The sequence below is a fragment of the Harmonia axyridis genome, chromosome 1 (genome assembly GCF_914767665.1).
Source record: "Harmonia axyridis chromosome 1, icHarAxyr1.1, whole genome shotgun sequence".
Classification (NCBI taxonomy): Eukaryota; Metazoa; Arthropoda; class Insecta; order Coleoptera; family Coccinellidae; genus Harmonia; species Harmonia axyridis.
In genome coordinates this window covers 39976083-40000848 of record NC_059501.1, presented here as the reverse complement: position 1 = coordinate 40000848, position 24766 = coordinate 39976083, and the positions used below count along the sequence as shown (strand labels likewise).

Genomic DNA, 24766 nt, shown 5'->3' with positions numbered 1-24766 from the left:
GGTATGGACAATTTCGTAATTGCTTATGACATCTTTTTGAACTCATACTTTAATATGAGTTCAAGATCGAAACTTCTATAGGGTTTTCCAAGATAATTTCATTTTGGTATAAAAATGAGAGAAATCAATGGATGCATATTTCATTGTGACGAGAAAGGTACGCCATCAATGATGAAAAAAGATATCAGCCAAATGGTCGCCACGGCTACGGTTTCACCATCATATTTATCTCTTTCATTAAATTTTCCATGATCAATTCGAACATTTGCAGCTGTATGTCCTCGATAACTTCACGAATTCCATCTTTGATTGATTTTGTTTGTGTGGTATTGGTTTAGTCCTTATCTTTCATCTGGCCCCAATGAAAACAGTCTAAAGGTGTTAAATCACAAGATCTCGGTGGCCAATTGTGATAACCTCTTCGAAAAATAACACGACCAGAAAACTTCTTTATCGCTGTCTTCTCGAAAATTGTAGTTTTTTTTAGAATGCCTAATTCCCAAGATCTAGGAGAAATCCACAGACTTGGGTTTTCGTCAACATTATTGGCTACTTTAGCAATATTCTCAGTGGTTCTTTCGTTTCTTTACATCACTAACTTGTCTCACTAGCTCAAATTTTGCCACCAGTTTCACTATTGCCAACTGAGAAGGTGTTTCATAAGGACTCAAAAGTGCTTTAGTTTTACGAACAGTTATTGCAGATTTTTCACCAATTTTGTAGTTAATGCTAATAATTTCAATGCGTTGTTGAAGCGCATATCGTTCCATTTTTAGTAATGGCGTTTTTCTTACTTGTCATATGTCAAATTATGAGAGCTTCAAAATAAACATCTGCCCACATGGAGGAAAATTATAAAAAAAAACTCTTATTGAAAAACCCCTTAGAAGATCTTGAAATAAACAGGTCGAGTTTTCAAATAATTACCAAAAAATCAACTTCAATGAGTAATCAGATCTTGGTGTTTTTTTTTGTTTGATATCTTAAGATATTCAGTCCATTAGGGCTCAACAACGATTGTATTTCATAAAAGTAATATAATCATTTCAATTAATCTTAATTTTATTCATCACCACCTTGGGATATTAACTACGATCGCTATGTGGACGTGAAAGAGTAGATAGTCTTTTTTTTGCCATTTATTCATTGAATGCTTTTTGTTTCGATGACTCGGGTCTGAAAAAAATTATTAAAGTAAAATATCACACTAGAATCTACATAAATTTGATTTCCACGCCTAGCCTAAATAATGAAACAATTCGAAACCATTGCTCTCTATAAACGAATGTTTGACCTGTCAGATGGTCATAACTAACTTCTTCATCTTCTGTCATTAAATTCTCACTAAGGATCCACGAGAAGTGATCTCGTGGTTTTGTCTATATATACTCAACCATTTTTGTGGTTTTACATCAAATCTTTTACGAAATCGAGAAATCCTTCACGACTTTCAGGTATCCTATTCAATGAAAAGGAAGAAGCTGCAAAATGATTATTCGACAATCCTTTCAAAATATTTTTGACTTAAACATGTACATTGAACCCTTATTAGAATTTTGTATTAATTGCTTCTAATGAAAGTTGTGCTAACTATCTCAACAGAGAGTTTCCATTCGATCTTCTGTGATTGTATTTGTGCCTACAATACTCTCTCAGCAGTGCCGCAATGACCCAAAGCTCAGCTCGTTGTAGATGGGGAGCTTCTTGATGTAGGACGTCAAAAATTGCACAAATATTGTTTCTTTTGCAAGCCTGGATATGTTTCCCCAGAGGGTCAAGAATCAAGAGGTTCTTTTTCAACCTCACAGAAGGGTTCGGGTCTAGTCGCTTTTACACATCAAAGGTTTAGAAAATATACAGAGACGATTCTTGAAGTATGTTAGTTTTAGATAGTGTCTATACAAACCGTGGTATAACGTATACCACATGAACAATCGTTGAGTAAATTAATTTTTTATGCGGTGTCGCTATTTCTTTTCTCTCTTTTCACTCGTTAATCAACTGTTCCTATTTGCTATTACTAGTTGATCTGTGTGTACGCAGTCCAACTACATTTTACCTTCATTTTCCATGCTCCAACGTACTTCTTCATTCGCCTTTGTGGTGTATATGTCATCCAGTATATTGTAGATATTTTTCATTCTAATGAATATATGAGGAGTAGGGTTTCACGGCTTGGCTTGATTTTGGAACTACTTGGATTGAGCTTGACTTGATTTCAAGTCAAGTTCAAGTCAAGTAGTAGTTTTGCAATCTCAAGTCAAATATTTATTTATCAAATACTTGAATCGTATTGAGCTACTTGATTTTTAGTAGTTTTATTTTGTAGTATCACATCAATTAAAAATGATGAAATGAGAAAGAACCTTGCAAATATACTTCTATTTATTGAACTTATTGTATAAAAAAACTGATTATATATTTTTTTTTTAAATAAAAACATGAATTGAATCACTAAATCATAACAAAATAAAAAATAAAGTTTCTTGATATTGAGAAATCTCCAGGCTTTGTTTGATTTCTTATTTTTCATCCAGGATCTAAGACCTATGCGGCATCTTAAAGATTTGTCGCCTAACCTATTGCGGATTTTTGTAACTGTAAGAGCAGTTCTGGAAAATTGTCTTTCAACAGGAGCTGAAGATGCTGGCGTTAATAAAAAATCCTTGGCCATTTTGGCCAAGTTTGGAAAAATATGTCTGACACTACCAAAATCGACCAAGAGATTTCATAGAAATGTGAGAAAACTACCAATAAAGTCACACTAGCGAATGCTTCAGTCTCTCGGCACTCGAAGAAACCCCCATATTCAGTCTAAGCGCGCAAGAGATTGCAGAAATATATGCCGTGCGACGCGTGCATATCAAGCTCAAGTAATATCAAGTAGCTTGATATCAAGTCAAGCAGTAAATATCCGAAACCAAGTCAAGCTCAAGTATATAATTTTTCATGAGCTTGATTTCCAAGTCAAGTAGTTGGTTAAAATACCAAGATAGTTGGCTTAATGAATCCCTAATGAGGAGGGCTATTTTGGGATTACTACACGATGGGTTGTTAGGTGTGAGCTTTTTTCTCATCAAGTTTTTTCGCTCATTCCTGGCTCCATTTAATTTATTTTAGATTCTTTAATATTCTTCATCTTGAGTGTATAATTTTTAGGTTTTATGTTTTCCTTTTTCCATTATGTAATTGACGTCGGCTGTAGAATAGTGTAATCATAAAATTTAAAAAAATAATAAAAATTATCAGTTGAAAAAGGTTGATGTGAATGATTTGAATTATTCACAAGAGAACTGATAAAATATTGTATAGTTTCGAGGAAAAGTCATCGCCAGTAATAAATTAAACTCTAGAGAATTTGTACCGACAAACAAAACCGAAGCCCATATCTGGACGATTTCGTTGTTTGTATACACAACTTATCAGAGTTATTATCATTCTTCAGGGATCTCCTCCTACCAAACCAAATAGAGGGTATATTTCACGAAACGAACATATGGTTTCTAACCAAGTCGCCTTGAAACATCGGTCGGTATGCGTGAAGTGTCGGAAAAGTTTCCTGCTCGAAATTAGCGAGTGATATTGAAATCGCGCATAGTGATCGACGCCTAACCCGGATATTATTTGCTATTCGGATTCTCCTTGTAACCAATTCTTCTCATGATTTCGTGTGTGTGTCGTTACATTCGATATCGCCGCCTTTCTTGATCTTACCAACCCAATAGCTTGGTGAGTGCGGTCGTCGTGTTGGTAACGGCTCGGAGTGAAGTGTGATCCTGTGATGTGACTTTTCGGTTTTGGCAGGGATCGAAAATGTCGATATCCTGCATCAACGTGGGGGAGACCTGTTTCGCCAAAGCGGTACAGACTGGTGGGTATTGTCTTGCGCATTATTTGAAATGGTTATCGGTATGAGAAAATTTACTATAACATAAGATTTTTAAATAAATAATAATAAACTGCTGAAATTAGCAGTTTATTATTATTTATTTAAAATGAATTTCCATCAAGTGAAGACCGAACCAATCAAATATAAGATTTTTAAATTTTCTTAATTTCGTATTATTCGTTTCGGAGACCAAATAGGTTGGCTCTTAGTTCTGTGTTATAACGTCTGATTCAAATGAGGTCTATATTTGTGGAATGTCATTTCTTTCGTCAAGATAAGTTTGATTTTATTTATTTATGTGAGATAATAGGAGATACGATAGGAAAGGATGTAACTTGAAACTAATAACTTTAAACGAAATGTTCAGTACTTCAAATTTATATTTGAATTTATTGTATCGTCTGTGCGAAATCCATTCCCGCCAACGACAATCCAATAAAAAATTACGGTTTTGCAGTTAACTACTCTGTGCGAATTTCGAAACAAATGGGCCGGACCGTACCTATTGTTTATAATTAGTGTTTATAGTAATAAACTGATGAATAATATGGATTTTTTTTTTTGAAATTTTTGTGTTTGAATATACAGGTTGTTTTTTGGCTTATCCTGAGCAATATTGTGGAGTGACCCACCATGATGATGGTATTCTTCACGGCCTATCCAAATATGTTATCGGAAAAACTGTCGCACTATAAGGCATGGAGAGTTATGGAGGAAAAACCGTTTTTTCAAAAAAAATTTTTTTTTGCCAAATTTGACTGGTTTCCAGAAGAAGGAAGGTCTAGAGACTACTTCTCACCAATTGTTCCTTCGTTTGAACTTCCGGTTTTCAAGAAAACAGAAGATTCTTCCTGCAAAATATATTTCATAATATTTTTCCATATTTTCTGAATGCTCAATCGATTCTGAATCCGCATATGTCATTATAGTGGTAGTTTTATATTTATTTCAAGGCATTCCATTCAAAATCAACCTGAGGAAATTCAGATTTCATATTCGGAAAATATATCCAAGTGTCTGTGGTTCAATAAATTTTAATAATAATAATGTTCATTGACCAAATTTGTCAAGTTTTCAATCTCGGTTATAGTAAAAGCTAAAATATAAGGCTTCTATTATAATCTCTCGCTTCTTCTTCTTTAAGAACGACAGTGGCTTCTATTGTAATCGAGAATGAAAACTTAAAAATTAAACAATCAAATAGTTATAGAACCATAGACAACATGGATATATGTTCTGAATATGGAATCTGAATTCCCTCAGGTTGATTTTGAAAGAAATAGTTTGAAATAAATATAAAACTACCACTATATGTACATGTTCGGATTCAGAATCGATTGAGGATTCAGAAAATATGAAAAAATATTGTGAAGTATATTTGGCAGAAAAAAATTTCCATTTTCTTGGAAATCGGAAGTTCGATTGAAGAAACGATTTATGCAAAATTGTCTATAAACATCCTTATTTCAAAAACCAGTCAAATTTGCGATTTTTTTTTCGAAAAACCGTTTTTCCTCAATAACTTTCCTTGCTCTGGTTCGATAGTTTTTCTAATAACATATTTATTCGTAAAAAATACCATCATCTTGATGGGTCACTTTTCAATGTTGCTCGAATAATAAGCCACAAAATCCAGTGACCCGCTTACGTGAAACACCTTGTACAGGGTGGGCAAATAAGCGAGGTAAGCGGCTATATCTCAGGAACCACTAATCGTAGAGACTTGCGGTAAAAAATTTTACCACTAAAGAAAACAAAAGAAAACACTGGAAATTGTTTTGAAGTTCATACCTCCACCGCTAGGGGGCGTAATAGCTATCGTCGAGTAGAAAAACTCATTTTACTCGAAAAATTTTCATATTAAGTTGGAAAAAAAATATCATCACTGTGAACCTTGAAAAATTCTCTATCTGTTTGAATTGTCACTTTCGATTTTGCGACATCAAATAAGGGTGGGGGAAAGATAGAAATCTGACTGATTGAAATGTCTGTAACTTCAGTTTGGCTCAACATTTTTGAGCAAATTAGATTTTATTTTAGAGACCACATCTTGTTGATTAAGGAAAAAATATACTCATGATGAATTTGATCCAGCTGCTTCCGATAGGGAGCGCTATGTCAGAAGTTCATTGTTTTGTTCATTTTTCTCTGAAATTTCAAATGCAATGATAAGATTTTCTCAACAGAAACAAAAATTTCATTGAATTTGCATGAAAAAACCTGAAGGTCGCAAAGCGATAATTTCAGGCGTTCTGAAGTTATGGCCGAAAGAAGATATTCTTCAACTGATGCTCTGCGAAAAACCAAATTGAGTCTTCAAGTTCTAACAGAAACAGAAATCCCATCAAATTTTTATGAAAAAACCAAAAGGTCGCAAAGCGATAGCTTCAGGCGTTCTGGAGTTATGGCCGAAAGAAGACACAATTTAGTTTTTCAGTGCATCAGTTGAAGAATATCTTTTTTCGTCCATAACTACAGAACCCCTGAAGCTATCGCTTTGCGACCTTTTGGTTTTTTCATACAAATTTGATGGGATTTCTGTTTCTGTTAGAACTTGAAGACTCAATTTGGTTTTTCGCAGTGCATTAGTTGAAGAATATCTTCTTTCGGCCATAACTTCTGAACGCCTGAAATTATCGCTGTGCGACCTTCAGGTTTTTTCATGCAAATTCAATGAAATTTTTGTTTCTGTTAAGAAAATCCTATCATTACATTTGAAATTTCAGAGAAAAATGAACAAAACAAAGAACTTCTGACTTAGCGCTCCCTATCGGAAGCAGCTGAATCAAATTCATCATGAGTATATTTTTTCCTTAATCAACAAAATATTGTCTCTCAAATAAGATCTAATTTGCTCAAAAATGTGGAGCCAAACTGAAGTTACAGACATTTCAATCAGTCAGATTTCTATCTTTCCCCCACCCTTATTTGATGTCGCAAAATCGAAAGTGACAATTCAAACAGATAGAGAATTTTTCAAGGTTCACAGTGATGATATTTTTTTTCCAACTTAATATGAAAATTTTTCGAGTAAAATGCGTTTTTCTACTCGACGATAGCTATTACGCCCCCTAGCGGTGGAGGTATGAACTTCAAAACAATTTCCAGTGTTTTCTTTTGTTTTCTTTAGTGGCAAAATTTTTTACCGCAAGTCTCTACGATGAGTGGTTCCTGAGATATAGCCGCTTACCTCGCTTATTTGCCCACCCTGTACATTTGTATTTGAAAAGAATTGAAAAAGTACGGGAAGCGAAAGGAAAAAAAGGAATGGTAGAATGTTAAAAGTAGTTGTTTTCAATTGGGAATCGAGCGAATTGTACAGGGTGGGCAAATAAGCGAGGTAAGCGGCTATATCTCAGGATCCACTCATCGTAGAGACTTGAGGGAATCTACGCCTTACTTGATGATCGTTTGGCTTCAATTCTTGCACGAGTTGGATTTTGTAAGCACGCAAAATCCTTCCGCAAAATCTTCCATAAAGTGGATGGACACAGATCCAACTCCTGTGCTCGATGGCGGATAGACTCATTCGGGTCTTCCTCAATGCTACGCTCTACAGCAGCAATAGCTTCTTCTGTACGCACTGTCTCTGGGGATGCGAGTTATTAATAAGAGTAAACGTTGTGCGAAAACGTTCCATGGTTAATCAAATTAACTGCTCTGATGGACGATTTTGTCGACGATAAAATGGACGTAGTGCGCGATACGTATTCCGCACTGAACCATTATTTTCGAAATTTCATTGCACTATTTGCAAACGTTGTTCAGGCGTGAGTCTATTCATGATGAATTGCCAAACCAAACTGAGAATAAATCACTTGACAGCTGTTAAATCGGTCGCCATCTTGAACAGTAATGCCAACTTAATGTTATATACCTCGAAAAAAAAAAACACCCTTTACATGGTGAGTACACTTCCACAGTGTTCAATGGTATCAATGTTATTGGCCTTGAAAAAGAATCGCACAGTATTCGAAACGTTGGCGATGTTTGACTGATTATTTTATAGAAATATGTTCAAATTCCTGTAAATTTTTTTATCAGTTTTAATAATGATAAATTATTCATTATTCTTACATATACCTCATCGGGAAATACAGTGTTTGTTATTCAATTCTTATTGAGTTTTTGGCAAGAATATTGTTGCATGCTTTGTCGAGTTTCCGAAGGTTTTCACCATTAATCATGAAACATTTTTCACTTTTCGCGCATAAAATTCCATTTGCTAGGAAAAATTCAACACTTATGGAAGGTTTCATAAAACTGTTATAGTGGTGATTTGATCGATCAAAAGTTTTCTGTGTTCAATTTCAGTTCATTTTTGACAGTTCAATAGATTTCAAACTTCAGCCAAGGTCTTGATCGGTCAATACTAAGATGTCTTAAAACATGGTGAATGCACTCGTCAATTTTTTAATGGAATGACATTCGACCAAATTGAAAATATTAGTTTTAGTTCGTGGCGGCGCCGCAATGTCATACTTGTCATTTCCGTTGATTTTGATTGGATACATTAATTAAAACCCGATACTGACCAATCAAAAGCGATGTGTAACCGAGTATGATCGTGCAAAGTCGTGAAACAAAACACGAAACGTTTACTGGAATGAATTCAAATATTTGTAATAGAGAGAGTTTATTGGTATTTCAATTACAAGAATTACTTCCGTAGATCATAACTATAATGGAAGATATACATATATAGGTCCATAATGGCACAAAACTCATAAATAATAAATAACAAGAATATTAATTTGTTGATAGCGCCACCTACAGTTGACATAACGAAGCTTATTTAATATTCTCAAAACTGGCAAAACAAAAGCTAATCAGTTGATACACCTGAATTTTAGACATCTTAGTCAATACACGTTTTATGACCCGTCGATAGTCTTTGTCGGTTATTTTATCGCATCAATTTTCAAAATGGAACACTGTAAAAAAAAATGAGCGTTAAGTCAGAAGCTTCAGAGCGATTCTGTACTCAGAGAACATAAAACTGCAAATACTCTACCGGTCTCCAAGGGCGTAATGGAAGCATGAATTAACGGCCTAATAAGTGCAATTCTTTCCATGTAGTTCTTTTTAATATTCTGCTTCAATTTTATATAATTGTGATAACACGATCAATACGAAATTTTGCATAAGGCTGGAAAAGGTCATTTTATACTCACTTGCCATAACTAAACTCATTGGGATCTGTTGTCACTGGAATATAAGGTTCTTTCCTCGATATTCTGCTTGAAATTTTATAGTTCAGATGATGCTATCAATTCAAAATTTTGGCTCAGAATTGTTATTCCACAGGATGTTATTAATTGTTGGTACAATTGAAAATAGGAGATTCCTTGGATAATTTCAGGAAAAAAATGTCGTATAAGAATGGGCTCGCAAACGCTTTGTTTTAGAGATACAGGGTGTTTCTTGTAGTCCTTCTTTCTATACGATTATAAAAGTACATCGAATCTGTGGATCATTGTTACAGATCGGCAAAATAAACACCAAAACTAATAGTCAATTTATTCATCACATATCCTAACTGGTAATTCACAATAATTTGGTTTTTCCTCAGGATTTTGAGAGAGTCTCTGATTTTTTTCTCATAATCGGTAGCAAACAAAAATATGGGTAATAAAACCAAAGTTTCTTTTTACATTTCTTCAAACTACAATTGTTCACCAAAAAAAAGTTCTGGAGATATAATATTTTTGATGTAACATCTAGTATACTCTGTACATCAATTTTTCAGAAACAAATGTACGCTTATAAATTACACTAAATACTCTACTGAACAAGCCTTTCGGACATGCTGCCACTCTACGTATTTGCATTTTATGTAGCATTTAATATCTATCAAAAATCAAAATACTATTCATCGAAAATGCGTACCTTCATATAATTCGCTGATTTTTATCGAACAACAATTGAATTTATTATTTAGTATTAGCGCTTGAAGAATGTGCTGCAAGTGAACTCTGATAAAAAAAATAATCTGCTATATGTGAACTATTCAGACTATCCAAATTGTCCTGCATTCGCACTGAAAACATAAAACACTCTGTATTACAAACATGCAAAACCGAAACCCGATTGGGTCAGTTGTCACTGAAATATAATTTTTTTTTCGATATTCTGCTACGGAATGGATTATCTATCGTTCTATCTTTACTCGATCTACATGAAATTTTGTACACAACTTGTAATTTCATATCCAAATGCAAATTTTTAATCGAATCTGTAGTTTTAAAGTACAAAGCCCAGTTGAATTATATCCATTAAACGAGGTGCCCTGGAGATATCAAGTTGCTAATATCTTTTCGTTCGCGAATTACCGACATTGCGACGAAATTATGTTCAGGGAACGAGCACTCAAAAATAGAGATGATACTCAAATTCTTCTTGAATTTAAAGATTTGGGTTATTGAATTTTGAGAAAATCAAATAAAACTCTGTGCTATTTGCTACTACTACGTTTATAATTTCAAGATTGCATCCATACTAAAATATTCACGACATTTGACGTACCTACGGTTAATGTTGCTGCTGATTTTTTCATGTTGGTATAACTGTCATTGCTTAATAAATCAATTTCATAATATTTATCATTTCTGAATACAAAAATACAAACATATCGTAATGATTTATCTTAAATAATTAAATATCGAAGTTGTTCTTCCCATCACACGTTCCAATAATCAGCAATTTTCTAGCAGCCATTTCAGGACACGAGCTTACAATGTTTATAAGTATGTACTATAATAATCAGGGGACCTATCATAACGATAAATATTTTAAGCTCGTGCCAGAAAGTTACATATAGTGATAGTGGAATTTGGTCCAAAATCCTCAGATACCTTGATAGTTTATTGAAAGCACGATTTATCAATTCATACCTAATTAATTCGAAAATTATTGATATCATGATTTTTATAGAAATGAGGGAATATTTTCCTTATATCCGCTTGGCCTGTTGTATACTTTTTGTATACATATATAAGTATCAATCTTACCAACTATGATATTAGAATTTCGTCCCTACACAAATTTGCACTTGTCCATCCTTGGCATTATTGCGGACTTTCTAATATAATAAATTCCTAACCATAATGAGATGTTCATTCACGAAGAGAAGTGCAGATACACCGTCAATACCCAAGCCTAGTTTTGTATCACGAATTAATTGATGTTTGGCCTCATATAATACCAAAAAATTGTCAAAGGAGGTATTTATTTATAATGTACTTGAATCATATCAAGCTACTTGATTTTTAGCAATTTTATTGTGTAGTGTCACATCAATGAAAAATGATGAAATGAGAAGGAAACTTGCAAAAAACACTTTCATTTATTAATATTTTTAAAAGAATCGAAAATACATAACATAAAGTTTCTTAATATTGAGAGACCTCGAGGCTTTGTTTGATTTTATAATTTTCCATCCAGGATCCAAGACACATGAGGCTATATATTTGTCGCCCAACCTATTGCGGGTTTTTGTAACTGTAAGAGCAGCTCTGGAAAATTGTCTTTCAACAGGAGCTGAAGATGCTGCCGTTGATCCTTGGCCATTTTGGCCATGTTTGGAAAGATATTTTTGAAACAACTCAAATCTAACTATAGATTTCATAGAAATGTGAGAAAACTACTGATGAAGTCATACTGGCAAATGCTTCAGTCTCTCGTCGCTCGAGGAATCCCCTTATTTGGTCTGAGCGCGCACGAGATTGCAGAAATATATGCTGTGCGACGAGTGCATATCAAACTCAAGTAATATCAAGTGGCTTGATATCAAGTCAAGCAATAAATATCTAAAATCAAGTCAAGCCAAGCTCAAGTATGTAATTTTTCACGAACTTGATTTTCAAGTCAAATAGTTGGTTAAAATGTCAATGTCTACTTGACTTGATGAATCCCTTATTTCAACCAATGCAAAGAGCAATCGGTTTTTATACTAGAGATAGTGAAATTGATTATATCCCAATAAATTCTTATTAAAAGGCAGTTATTCTTATGTCTACTATTTTATTATGTGAATTACAATTGTTTCGCAACACAGTAGTTCTTTCAAATTTCTTATATTTCGAATGATAAAATAGTGAAAATGAAAATAACTTTTCTCTAATTCTGTGGTTATTCCGTTCATTCTTCCACATCTTGTAGAACAAAATCGTTGCGAGAATATATCAGAAAGGCACAGTTTTCCTGGTTATATTTTATTATTATATGTTGGTGCTCCGAACTTTCCGCCACGGCTTTATCTGTCAATTCATCAATTTGCCTTAAAGAAATCAGTTCTGCCAACCAACATTTTTCAATGCAAAAATCACTAAATGATATTTATGGAAATATTTCATCAATTTCAATAAAAATACAATAAATTAAAGAAAATAATATATTATACTCGTACAGAAGGCTCATTCTACCACTCGTTCATTAAAAAACTCGCCACTTCGGGCTCGTTTTTGAATTTTGAACTCGTGGAAGAATATCAATGCCTTCTGCACTTGTATTATAAATAACTATTATTTAATATGAATTGAATGGATTTCTACTGAGTAACGACCGAGGCAATGAAATGAAATCATAAGAAATGATTCCCAACATTGTTGATATGTAAATATTTCTTCATATTACAAGGTTACTTATTATTTAGCGGATTCCCAATCTGCGTTTTTTTCTTCATCTGAGAGAATAATCGAAAGAGGAAGGTTGGGGAAATAATGAATTCTGGTTGGATTATTCCTTTTTATGAAATTGGCGCAAATCATTACAACAATGATATTGAACCTTTTCGTATGAAAATAATATTGCGAAAGCAAATTTATCATTGAACGAATCATACAGGACTCTCTCAGCCATCTTTTGTTTTCCATAACGAGAAAGGTTTGGCATTCAGAAAATCGTGATTTCATTATCGTCAACAATTTTGGATTACATCAGTCACCTGGAGTATGCATTGTTCATTGTCATGAGAGATTGTCAGCATTACATTATTTTAATTGCGTTACATTATAGGTATTTATGTCATGTTGGAAAAATCACAAAGTTCACTAGGATCACAAAGGGGGATTTTAGGAAGCCTAAGTTAATGAATGCGTATGGCATTTAAGTGCCGGATATAGTGTTTTTCGAACATCTCATTTGAAACTTGTTCTTGAAAAAAAGTCGAGAAAATCATTGACTTTTTGGGTTTTTGAGCGCTCGTCCTACATACGGCCTATTAGAGACCACAGAACTGTTGCAGGTTATGATTTATTATGATGTGAGGTTCTTAGTTATTTCATCTAGATATTGATGAGTATTTTATCTGTGTCAGGACACAGATACGATTATACGATCCTGTAGAAATTCGGTATGATCATCACAGTGATTTTTTTATTTACATATAGCGGGTGAATTTTCTACGATGAACCAGTCAAAAATCTCGAAAGGGAAACATCTTACGTGAAAATGTTTCGAATAAAAGATGGTTTTGAGGGGGTCTATCGGAGTTTTATGGAACCCATCGTTAGTATGCGAATCAGTATATCAGTAGATTGATAGCCAAATCGGTAGATCTACTTATCAGTAGACCTGATAACACTGACGCGATTATCAAGCCGCAGCGCAGCATGCAATTGTACATATTTTCATTGTTGCACAGTTCCACTGGATCATGAATCTGGAATAAGGTTGAATTTCATAAAATTCCGAATGTATTTTTCAAACCTGTTATAACATTGTATTCGCGTCCCATTGAGAGAGGTAAATCTCCGTGAGAAAGTTCTCCCTACTTGACACACGCCCCAGAACCAACAATCCGTTTACAAAAATAATATCTCAGTTATCTACAACTGCTTCCGATTATTGAAAAGCTGATTGATCTTGTTCTGAAGTGTAAAAAGCCTTTCCGGGTTTGATGAGCAATGTTATTTTAGATTACAGAGCTTTCTTTGGAGTAGGACTCGGATAAAGAATTGAGCTTGTCTTAGCAATGTTTTTTTTTCAGTAGTTGGTTATGATTAGATGGATTCTATATTGATACAGAAGAGGCCGGGAGCTCTCTGATTCAGTATCAGAGTCGCTGTCAGAGCTGTCATTGAAAATATAATTTTTTTTTTCATGTTTTAGGCACCAGCTGACGTATAATCCACCATGCTATAGCCAGTTGATTGTATTTTTTCGTCTAGATATTGGGTTAGCTACAATTTGACAAATTTTCAGTTGGGAGGAAATGACTGAATGTATTTTTTTTCTCTTCGTGTTTGGGGGGCTGCCGTCGCTCTCCCCCCCCCCCCCCAAACCGAGTCATAGCTGACGTTCACGAGGCGTTTTATTACTATTATCTGATGCATCTCACCAAGTATCTCTCGAGAGGAAATAATCAACCAAATTTGCACCTGGCCCCCGGACTATAAGTTTCGAATCGTTAAAGCTTGATATTTCGTGTCAAAATGCTAGATATATTTTCAATGGATAAGTCAGTAGCGGAGGATTAATCACTTTGGCTTGTACAAAAGAGACTGTATGTGAAAAAAATCAGTTATTCTAAAAGAGTAGGGAGAATCGGGCCAAAAACACTTTTCGTTTTGATAAGCCTAATTTATCTAAGAAAAATTTTTCGGAGACGGCCTCAGACAAATTTTCTCATATCCAATGAAAGTCACTCGATACTATTTCAAATTTATCAAATTTGTATTTTTGCTTATGTTGAAATATTTCTACTATAGTGTATGCCCAGGAGTGTAATTAGAATTTCATTTACTTCCAATAGCTTGCAGAAATATAACTTTTAATCACAAAGACTTTCGGAATTCTCAGTTAATTATATTGGCGTATGAATGCGAGCACTCAAACGCCAAGTCGGTGTTTTCCTCGAATTTTATAAAGTAGCTTTCCTCATTTTTCTGCTGAATCCATTCATAGTCGATGTGTATTATATTGTTTATATTTTGATTTTTGAATTTGTTTAGCTTTGATGGTGTAGACGTGGTTTTCTTGACAGGGAACACCACATGGCTGTTCAGTTTAAAACGAAATAAGGGATATTTCTTTTTACACATCTCCGAACTTTTCGTTTTTCGCAAAAGAATTGATGATATGTACAATGTACTGATATATTTTCAAAATATTCATAAAAAACATACCATGAATCATAACAAAAGAGATAATAATAATGATAATGATGTTCATTCAATAAAAAAAAACGGGAAAAAATACAATTCAAATGTGCCTTATACTAACTCAAAATTTCTATTTCACAACAACACAATTTAAACATCAATACATATATCTTTCCCGAAGGCAATTTCATTGGCAAACCAGTGAAATTATCAAGTATGCATTAATATATAATAATAATAATAAAACCAAAATACAAAAAATATCACTAGCAACACCGTTGTGCAGGTCAGGCCAACCCGAGTACCTATCTCAGTTCCGAACATATTAATTTTTCAGGTCAATCATTTGTGCAACTTCCCATGTCGACAGTGTTCTAATCCATTCTTTAATTTTTCTCTTGAAGGCATTCAAAATAGGCGTATTTTTAACCTCTTTTATTGTATATATGAGATCTTTGTGCTATCGTTTTTAAAGTTCGCGGAAATATTATCCAGTTGCCTCTATTTCTAGTCTCATGGCGATGTTCATTCATGTTCGCAAGTAGGAAACTCTTTCTCTGATGGATCGATAAAGTAAGGAGGAACAGCTTCCTAAGGTCCATAATTCCTGCATCTCTATACAGTTGCTCAGTGGGAAAGCGTTTAGGTCTTCGATATATTATCTTCAGTAGCCATTGTTGCGTTATTTCTAATTTCTTCAAATAACTTTTCGTCACACCACCCCAGCCTAATATGCCATAACTTAAGTGGGGCTGTACCAGGACGAGATATAGCGTCCTTGAAATTTCCAGATCGTAAAATTCCCTCAAAGCCTTGAACCTGGGCAACTTCCCAACTAAATAATCAACCTGTTCCATCTTAGGTGATTGTCCTTGTATACTCCCAGATACTTAACCTTACTTGTTGTCTTTATTTCTTGTATGCATCTATTATTATTGAAAAACATCGACCGGAAGGAGGGCATTCCTGCAGATGTAGAAGAAAATAGCATGAAGTAGGTTTTTTTGTAATTCATACTCAAATATTGTGAACTAAGGAAATCAACGATCCTTGTGAAATCCTCCTCTACCTCTGTTCTGAGATTCTCTCATGTATCGGCCTGTTAAAATACTGCGGTGTCATCAGCTTAAGCCCTTACTGTTCAGTGAAAACATAGAATTCAAATAAACCATGAACATGAGAGAACCCAAGATCGTTCCCTGGGGTATACCGCAATTCACAGTGAATGAGGAGCTAAGGGACCTCCCTATCTGGACATATTGATATCTCCATATTACAATAATAATCATAAATCGACTTTATTCAACAAATGTACATACATTTGCCCCGAAAAGGCGAAGATTAGCTAAAGCTACTCTTAAACTCTTAACCTTTTCAGTTTACAAGATGAAAAAAAATAATAACATTTGAGTTTTCACTGATAATTTCATTTCTCTATTTCAGTATCGTAATGACTTCATTACAGTTCTAAAAACAGTGTTGCAATGAACTCATTACATCATCGTTTTCAGTTATATTTTTCGTTTTGTAGTTGTCTATACTGACTTCCAATCCTATCAAATTTCAACAAACGTCAAAAATTGTCAATATAATATAATTTGGATTTAGTGAAATGATTTTCAACATTATTTGCAATTTCTCTTAATTCTGGTGGTGTAAAATCGATTTCGTCAAACATAATTCACGAATTTAATGCGTAATTGTAAATTATTTCAGAATTCGAAACGTACGATTCACATTCAAATTCCGTAATCTGTCAATTTTCGTAACAGTCACACCAACTGCCAAGATAAAATACAAAAGTCACTAGGATATGTAATCTGAATTTTACATTGAATTTCGACAACATTTTACAAAACTTAACTGAAATAGAGAAAATATCGTCTAATACTCGTTGCAGAAAGCAATTCCAACACTCATAGGAATAGGAGCTCATTCTGCAACTTGTTTTAGAATATACTATTCATGCAACTTTTATAGACAAACATCCGATCAAATCCACTTTCACACGTATAACATCGTATGAACTTAGTATTCATGGTGAAATTATCGGAGCAACTCGTGCAGACGTGTGCACTGCTCGTCAGCTTCATAACATATCAATTGTTTCAAGTAACTGTTGATACGACATGAGTTTCACCAAAGTGGTTTTCCTCTTCCAGGTATCCAACATGCTGTAGGAGGATTAGCGTCGAAGCCCGAGAGAGATCTGTTGATGCAGGACTTCATGACGGTCGAGACGACAAATTTTCCGAGAGAGGGATCCAATCACACCCCTGCCCACCACTATTCGGAATTCAAGTTCAAGAACTACGCGCCCATTGCATTCAGATACTTCAGGGATTTGTTTGGTATTCAGCCTGATGACTTTCTTGTGAGTACACATTTGGTTTATACAGTGGTTAGTCTTTGACTTGCACATATATTTCTGCAGGAGATTCCTTAAACATAAGATACATTTTTTTTCGGCTATTTTGCCGGTTTCACTCGATTAAGAAGATACAGGGTGTTGAAACACAAAAACAAATTGATTGTTAATTATATCTCGCAAATGGTTTTGTCGAAGAGAATGATTTTCGGACTATAGTTTTTCATTGATGTGATGAATCTTCTCAGAGAAGTAAGTGAACGCTTACCAATGCATATCGGACCTTTTGTTAAATGTAAGAGTATTTCTCTAATTCTGTGGTTATTCCGTTCATTCTTCCACATCTTGTAGAACAAAATCGTGCGAGAATATATCAGAAACGCACAGTTTTCATGGTTACATTTTATTATTCTATGTTGGTACTCCGAACTTTCCGCCACGGCTTTATCTGTCAATTCATCAATTTGCCTTAAAGAAATCAGTTCTGCCAACCAACATTTTTCAATGCAAAAATCACTAAAATATATTTATGGAAATATGTCATTAATTTCAATGAAAATGCAATGAATTAGAGAAAATAACGTATAATACTCGTACAGAAGGCTCATTCTACCACTCGTTCATTCCAAAACTCGCCACTTCGTGGCTCGTTTTTGAATTTTGAACTTGTGGAAGAATATCAATGCCTTCTGCACTTGTATTATTAATAACTATTCTCATATTTTTATATATAATGTGCCGTTTTCGAGTTATTTGTTCTAAAAAAATTATATCTTTGGAATTAAAACAATTGGGTGCTTTGGCTACATGTAACTCTGCCAAAAAACTCACAGAAATGAATGGTTTGTTGTCACGGTCACGCCCCAAATTTCAGAATTGAAGCAGTTACTGACTTAGTTCGAAAATGAAATTAATCGAATAAGATCACCCCAACTCCTACAATTCACAAATTTCTGAGCTTTGGCACAGCTCTGATAATATAAAGATACTTCATTAAAGTTTCTCTCGAAGCACATGTTCTAAAAAGGTTTCATAAAATAGTCACGTTATAAAATGACACCAACCAAGATCTTAAAATCCCACTAAAGACTGATGCTACCGAATATGACTGTATTCTTTTTCAGGTCATTCAAGCATTGAAATATACCACCACATACTAAAATACATTTTAATGTTATTGAATATTTCTATTCATTTGCTATTCGATAATGATTTCATCCTAGAGTATATGATTGACATACTTCCAAGATAACCAAAATGCAAAAATCAAGGCAAATCGAGTAATAGACTCTACGATAGCTTGAAGAATGTAATTGAGAATTATCTGTAAAATAAATATATTCAATACCAGATGGTCAACAACATAACAAAGTCATAATTGCAGTACATAGATTAATTGGATTAATTCTGGATATAACTGCAGTTCAGGTGGAACTGCACACATGGAACAAATTTAATTGCAAGTGTAGTCCAGCTTATCCATCATTCGTTGAATACATACTCATAACATTCTTCAATGCATAATATAACTTAAATACAAAACACAGTGTAAATATCTTAAGTTAGAACAGAATTTATTCTAACTTCTAAGGTTAGCTTGTTATCCTGAAGGGATTTTTTTGTCATTATATTGTTTTGTGCTTTTAAACTCAGCAACGCTCGATGTTGGAAGTTCTACCTTCAAAGATGAAATGGGTAACTCATGTACAAATTGACATAAACAACGATAATAAATTATTGCAGATGAACATCAGAGCTAATATGTGTGGTTGAAAGTTGAATTATGTATTTTTATCGAAAATTAAATAGAAATCAAGAGAAAATTATTCAATATTTATTGCCAAAGAAATTGCGTTAACTCATTCATTTTAGATTAAAGTCGGCATATATAGAATAACAATCAATTGTGGTGTAATAACGTGGAAACAAATGTGTTTGAAACTGAAATATTGGGTCAATGAAAAGTTCAAAATAAATCTAAACAGTACCAGATATAAAATTTGAGATGAAATTATATTTGATGCTTGCAGAGATATATGTTTAAAATTTATTTTTGTTCGGTCAAAAAAATTGGAGGGTAATATAGAATGGTCATATGAGGATGTATGAAATAGAGAAAAAGTAAACGCAAAATGTTTTACTACAATGTATTTGTTTTCGAAGGATGAAATGAGCCCAATAATATCTATGAATCGCAAAAATCAATTACAAAAATATCTTTTTCCTACAACTGCTATGGAAAGTAGCGTATTCTTCATAGCTTACTCAATTTCAAAACTATGTATTGCTCATACTGTGGGAAATATTATTCCCCACGGCACTTTGCCCACACCTCGCTTGGTAGACCAATGAAATTGGGCTTTTGAGTCGTTTCTATGGAAACGCAATAAATTAGCACATACTGTCAACGGAGATCATTTTGATTTGAATCAAGTCCATTACTTGAATTATTGAAATTTGTGCAGTTGTAGGAAAAGTATAGTGTGCAACATGTGGAGAAAGTCCTTTTCTCGCTCGTGTGTTTGCGGCACTCGCCATTCAGGCTCGTGCCACAAACTTCCACACTCGCGAGAAAAGTTGGACTTTCCCCACTTGTTGCACAATATACTATTTCCTACAACTGCTATGAAAAGTAGTGTATTCTTCATATCTTACTCAATTTTAAAACTATGTATTGCTCATACTGTGAGAAATATTATTCCACACGGCAGTTTGCCCACACCTCGCTTGGTAGACCAATGAAATTGGGTTTTTGAGAAGTCGTTTCTATGCAAACGCAATAAATGAACAGATTATGTCAACGAAGGCCATTTTGAATTGAATTAGGTTCATTACAAGAATTATTTAAATTTGTGCAGTTGTAGGAAAAGTATAGTGTGTAACATGTGGAGAAAGTCCTTTTTTCACTCGTGAACACTGTGAAGAAAGTCCTTTTCTTACTCGCCTTTCAGGCTAGTTGCACAATATGCTATTCCGTCCGATGCACAGTGGGGCATGAAATCTGCCATAAAATATTTGGGTACTTGTTTTATTTCCAAAACACACTCTCCCAATATACTATTTCTTTACGGGTGCATGCTTTGTGAGCACTTACATTGCACATCATTCCCTACTTTTACTCATAGAAAATTTTCTCGTCAAAAAGCACCTCCTCATTGATTGGATGTTCCTTGTTAGGTGTCGACGTTATTATTTTAGTCCCAAAGCTCACTTCCAAGTTTGAACATGTATATCTTACGGTTGAAAAACCTGAGTGTGCTTGTTTTCAAGAGTGGCATAGCTTATTATTAAAATTTAAAATGGTGAAGTAAAAAAGTGTTTCTTTTAACCTCAAGAATCTGCAGTTAAAATATATGTACAAGTCGAAGACTCACCCTGGATAGTTCGGATTATTGAAAAAATTTTCGATAACAAAAATGTTTATATTATAACCTTAATTTTTTAAGTCGAACCTTTCCAGTTTTGCAATCCCTCAATATAGTTACATGTTTCAACCATCAAAGAACTTAGAACATTCATTGATGAAATAAGAAATCATGGAAATATATCATCACAAGTTTTTATATTATTAACTTTTCAGATGTCGATGTGTGATACTCCTCTACGAGAATTGTCAAATCCTGGAGCCAGTGGTTCTATATTTTATTTAACTAGCGATGATGAGTTCATTATTAAGACTGTTCAGCACAAGGAGGGAGAATTTTTACAGAAACTTCTGCCAGGTTAGTTGTTTAAATTTTTTTATTAATTGTGAGAATATATGAGCAAGGGTAAGAATTTATTTTCTTTTTCACTTATTCATAAGATCTAATCTTTGAAACTCGACCTTAATTCTACGATTGAGATATCTGTTATGAGTTTTTTAAAAGTAATGTTATTCCTCTAAAAAGCATATCTAAAAGAAATATCAGAGGAAGCCTTTCTTTTTTCACAGGGAAAAGGCTTTGTAGCGATGGGATTTCTAATATTAGTACCAAGAAATGTGCTACTCTGTTTTGCCTCTCTCAGCTCGACAGTATCCTTTTAGAAGACAGAAAAACGATAATAGCCAACTTGCGATTGAAAGTATTCCCATACATTTAAAAGATTGTTCTATTATTATTATCAATGAATAAAAAAATATAAATTCACTTGAATATCAAGAACCATCTCATAGAATTTCATATCGGGAAATATAGGTTACTCTAGGGTTTTCGATGTTATTATTCCTTTGTTACGATATAATTTGCAGGGTGTTTCAGAAATTCAGCTCCGAGAAAAATAATTATTTCTTTCGCTTTATTTCAGGATATTACATGAATCTCAATCAAAACCCTAGGACGCTATTACCGAAGTTCTTCGGTCTCTATTGTTATCAATGTAATAGTAAGAACATAAGGATGGTAGTGATGAATAATCTGTTGCCTACGTCCATACACATGCACCAGAAATACGATCTCAAAGGAAGCACTTACAAAAGAAAGGTAACTAGGCTTTTCATGATGAAATAGTACTTTTTTGATATGTTTTATAATAAATAACAAGTTTTGATATATGTTGAATGAATTTAAAGCTAATTAATGCAATTCCCCGAAATTAGTGGATTGATGTGAGGTGTATGGAAACTTCGATGTAGACAGTTATCTATTTTTCTACTTCCGACGAAAAGGAATGTCAAATTCAGCATGTTGAACAGCATCATTCGACGCTTTTTTCCTCCAGGCACAATGAAAGAGAAATCACGCAAAAATTCACAAAGGGACAAATGAGTTAAACCTAAAATAGCGATTTGGTGTTCTAAAACTTGTTTTGAATGAAAAGCTCTGATTTTGGAATTAAATGAAATATTATAGAAAATTCTTGAAAAGAGTACCACATTCTGTGAAGCTATTGTTCTTGCTATTGAAAGCCTTTCATTTACATTGGTACCTTCTTCACTATTTTCAAAATTTGCTCTGCAAATGTTTGCACACCTATTCAAGTTTATCCAAGTATACTGAAGGAGCTCGCAAAAACTTCTGAACACAATTTTAGCATTAATGCAAGTTTTAGATCTGGAAGTATTTAAAATTGGAAAAGAAATATCAAATTTAGAACGAATATGGTATTGATAAGGAAAGTATTCAGTTCTTCATATTAACCAATTATAAAATTAATCTAAGAGACAACATAATTTAGAACTCAGAATTTTAATTGCCCAAAAGCGGGTACTCAGAGCGATATTTCGGGTGAACGTGCCTGATTCTTGTAGACCTTATTTTGTAAATTATGAAATTATGACAGTTCCTTGCATCTACATATATAAATGTCTTCTTTATGTGAAGGAAAACTTCAGCAACTTCATGAAGTTATCTGATGGTACAAAATATAACACCAGGAAACAATGTATTCTCTCTATTCCTCGGCATAGAACTTCTAAATATGAGAGTTCCCCATATTATCAGGGGATTAAACTTTATAATCATCTACCAATAGAGATTCGAATGCTTGAGTATTCTGCCTTTAAAAAGCACATAAAAAAGCTATTATATACCAAAGCTTATTATAGTATTAAAGAATATATTGATGATAATTTGTAAAACTGATAGCTAAGATAATATTTTTTTATTTTTTATTTTAGTAGAATGTATTTCTCTGTTTACTGTATTTTGACTTGTCCCATACATACTTGTTATATGTCTGAAGGGAATGAATAAAGATTATTATTATTATTATTAATGCACTCATTATTACTTATTTATCAAAACTAATGTTATTTTAGGCGTCGAAAGCAGAGTGCCAAAAGAGAACTCCTACTTATAAAGACTTAGACTTCATGGAGCACCACCCGGAGGGTATTTTGATGGAGGCCGATACTTATAACGCATTGGTCAAAACTATACAGAGAGATTGCCGAGTGCTGGAGAGTTTTAAAATTATGGACTACAGTCTTCTACTCACAATACACAACTTGGATCTTGAACAAAAAGAAAGATCGGTAAGTTCTACCCTATTTTTCAATAGATTTTTTTTTTTCACTGATATTAAGCTTTTACTGATGCTTCATGAATCTCATCTAATCAGAAGAACTAATTTCTACCAATTCAAAAGCAATTCTTTGCGTTTTGTGTCCTCCTGAAAGCACAATTCATTGTGTGTGTGTGTGTTCATTTATTGATGGCTTCAGCTATCAATAAACTAGAAAATCGAAAAATATGCATGCGTATCAGCCAACAAATTTCCATTGCTTAAAATATAGTCATTGAAATCAATAAGTACTCAACATTTTCAATCGATTAAATTATATCTCTACCTATAGCGAATAGTATGTAATTGATGCATTCGATAAATTGGTACAAAAATCAGTTGTAGGATTTCAACTTCAGTGGACTGTATGGATTTAATATAATAAAATTACTTCCTACTTTCGGCGTAGTTTCACTAGCTGGTCTGTTGTGGTGTTTTCTCCTTGAATTCCAATAAATCATAGGTGGATGCGATCCTCCTTCGTTTGCTGCAGTTTTTTTCTCTCTCCTTGAGTTGGCACTGAACATTGTTCTTCAACCACAAACATAAAATTCACACAAGGTGTTTTATATCAGTATGCCATTTTTTATAACGTCTTCTTCTTCTTCTTCTTCTTTTAGCTAGGGAGTTCCCTGTTTGCTTGGCCTTGGTCTATTCTATTTATTCATCCATTCAAACTTGGTCTATTCTGCAGATGAGGAAAACCAGCTTTGAGCCCATCTTTTTGGTGGTCTACCCGGCTTTCTCCTTCCTCTGGGTTGTTCATTCTTGCAGATGTTTGCTATTCTATCTGACTCCATCCTATCAACGTGGTCTCTCCAATCCCTCCTTCTCTGTCTACTCCACTTGACAACATCCTGTACACCAGTTCTCTGTCTTATTGACTTGTTGGTCTGTCTATCCCTCAATGTCACCCCTGAAATTCTTCTCAGGATCCTCATTTCTATCGTTCTGAGCTTTTGTTTGGTTCTCTCTGTTTCCGCACGGGTTTCTACGGCGTAGGTCATAATTGGGCGCACCATTCTTTGTAAAGTCTCACCTTTGTTTCCTGGAGCATGTACTTGTTCTGCCACACCATTGTGTTCAGATATCCAGTTATCTGTGCCGCCTTAGTGGCCTGCTGTTGGACTTCCGAATAGAGATCTCTGTGACTGGTGATTTCAACTCCGAGATATTTGAAGCTCATTGTCTGCTGAATGACGACACCCTCTAGGTCTAATTTACATCGAACAGGTTCCTTACTTATCACCATGCATTTAGTTTTGTCACTGGATATCTTCATGTTGTGTTGTTTGCTGGCAATATTGAACAGATGTAGCAGCCTCTGGAGGTCATCCTCACAACCCGCCAAAAGAAGCGTATCATCAGCATAGCAGACGATGTTTATATTGTGGCTCCCTATGCTGAATCCCTTCTTCCCTC

At 34.1% G+C, this 24766-nt stretch overlaps 1 protein-coding gene across 28 annotated transcripts in view; it reads left to right on the top strand.

Moving 5' to 3' along the window:
• LOC123671378 (phosphatidylinositol 4-phosphate 5-kinase type-1 alpha) overlaps positions 1–24766 on the top strand; it is a 101072-nt gene that overhangs the window by 38739 nt on the left and 37567 nt on the right. For 27 of the 28 annotated variants that reach the window (XM_045605188.1, XM_045605179.1, XM_045605201.1 and 24 more), the window contains exons 4-7: positions 17154–17365; positions 20940–21081; positions 21647–21822; positions 23100–23315. In XM_045605188.1, the coding sequence (XP_045461144.1) occupies positions 17154–17365; positions 20940–21081; positions 21647–21822; positions 23100–23315 (746 nt within the window). Of the gene's footprint in view, positions 1–3510; positions 3872–17153; positions 17366–20939; positions 21082–21646; positions 21823–23099; positions 23316–24766 lie in introns of those variants that run through there. The other variant, XM_045605192.1, reaches the window with a different exon arrangement.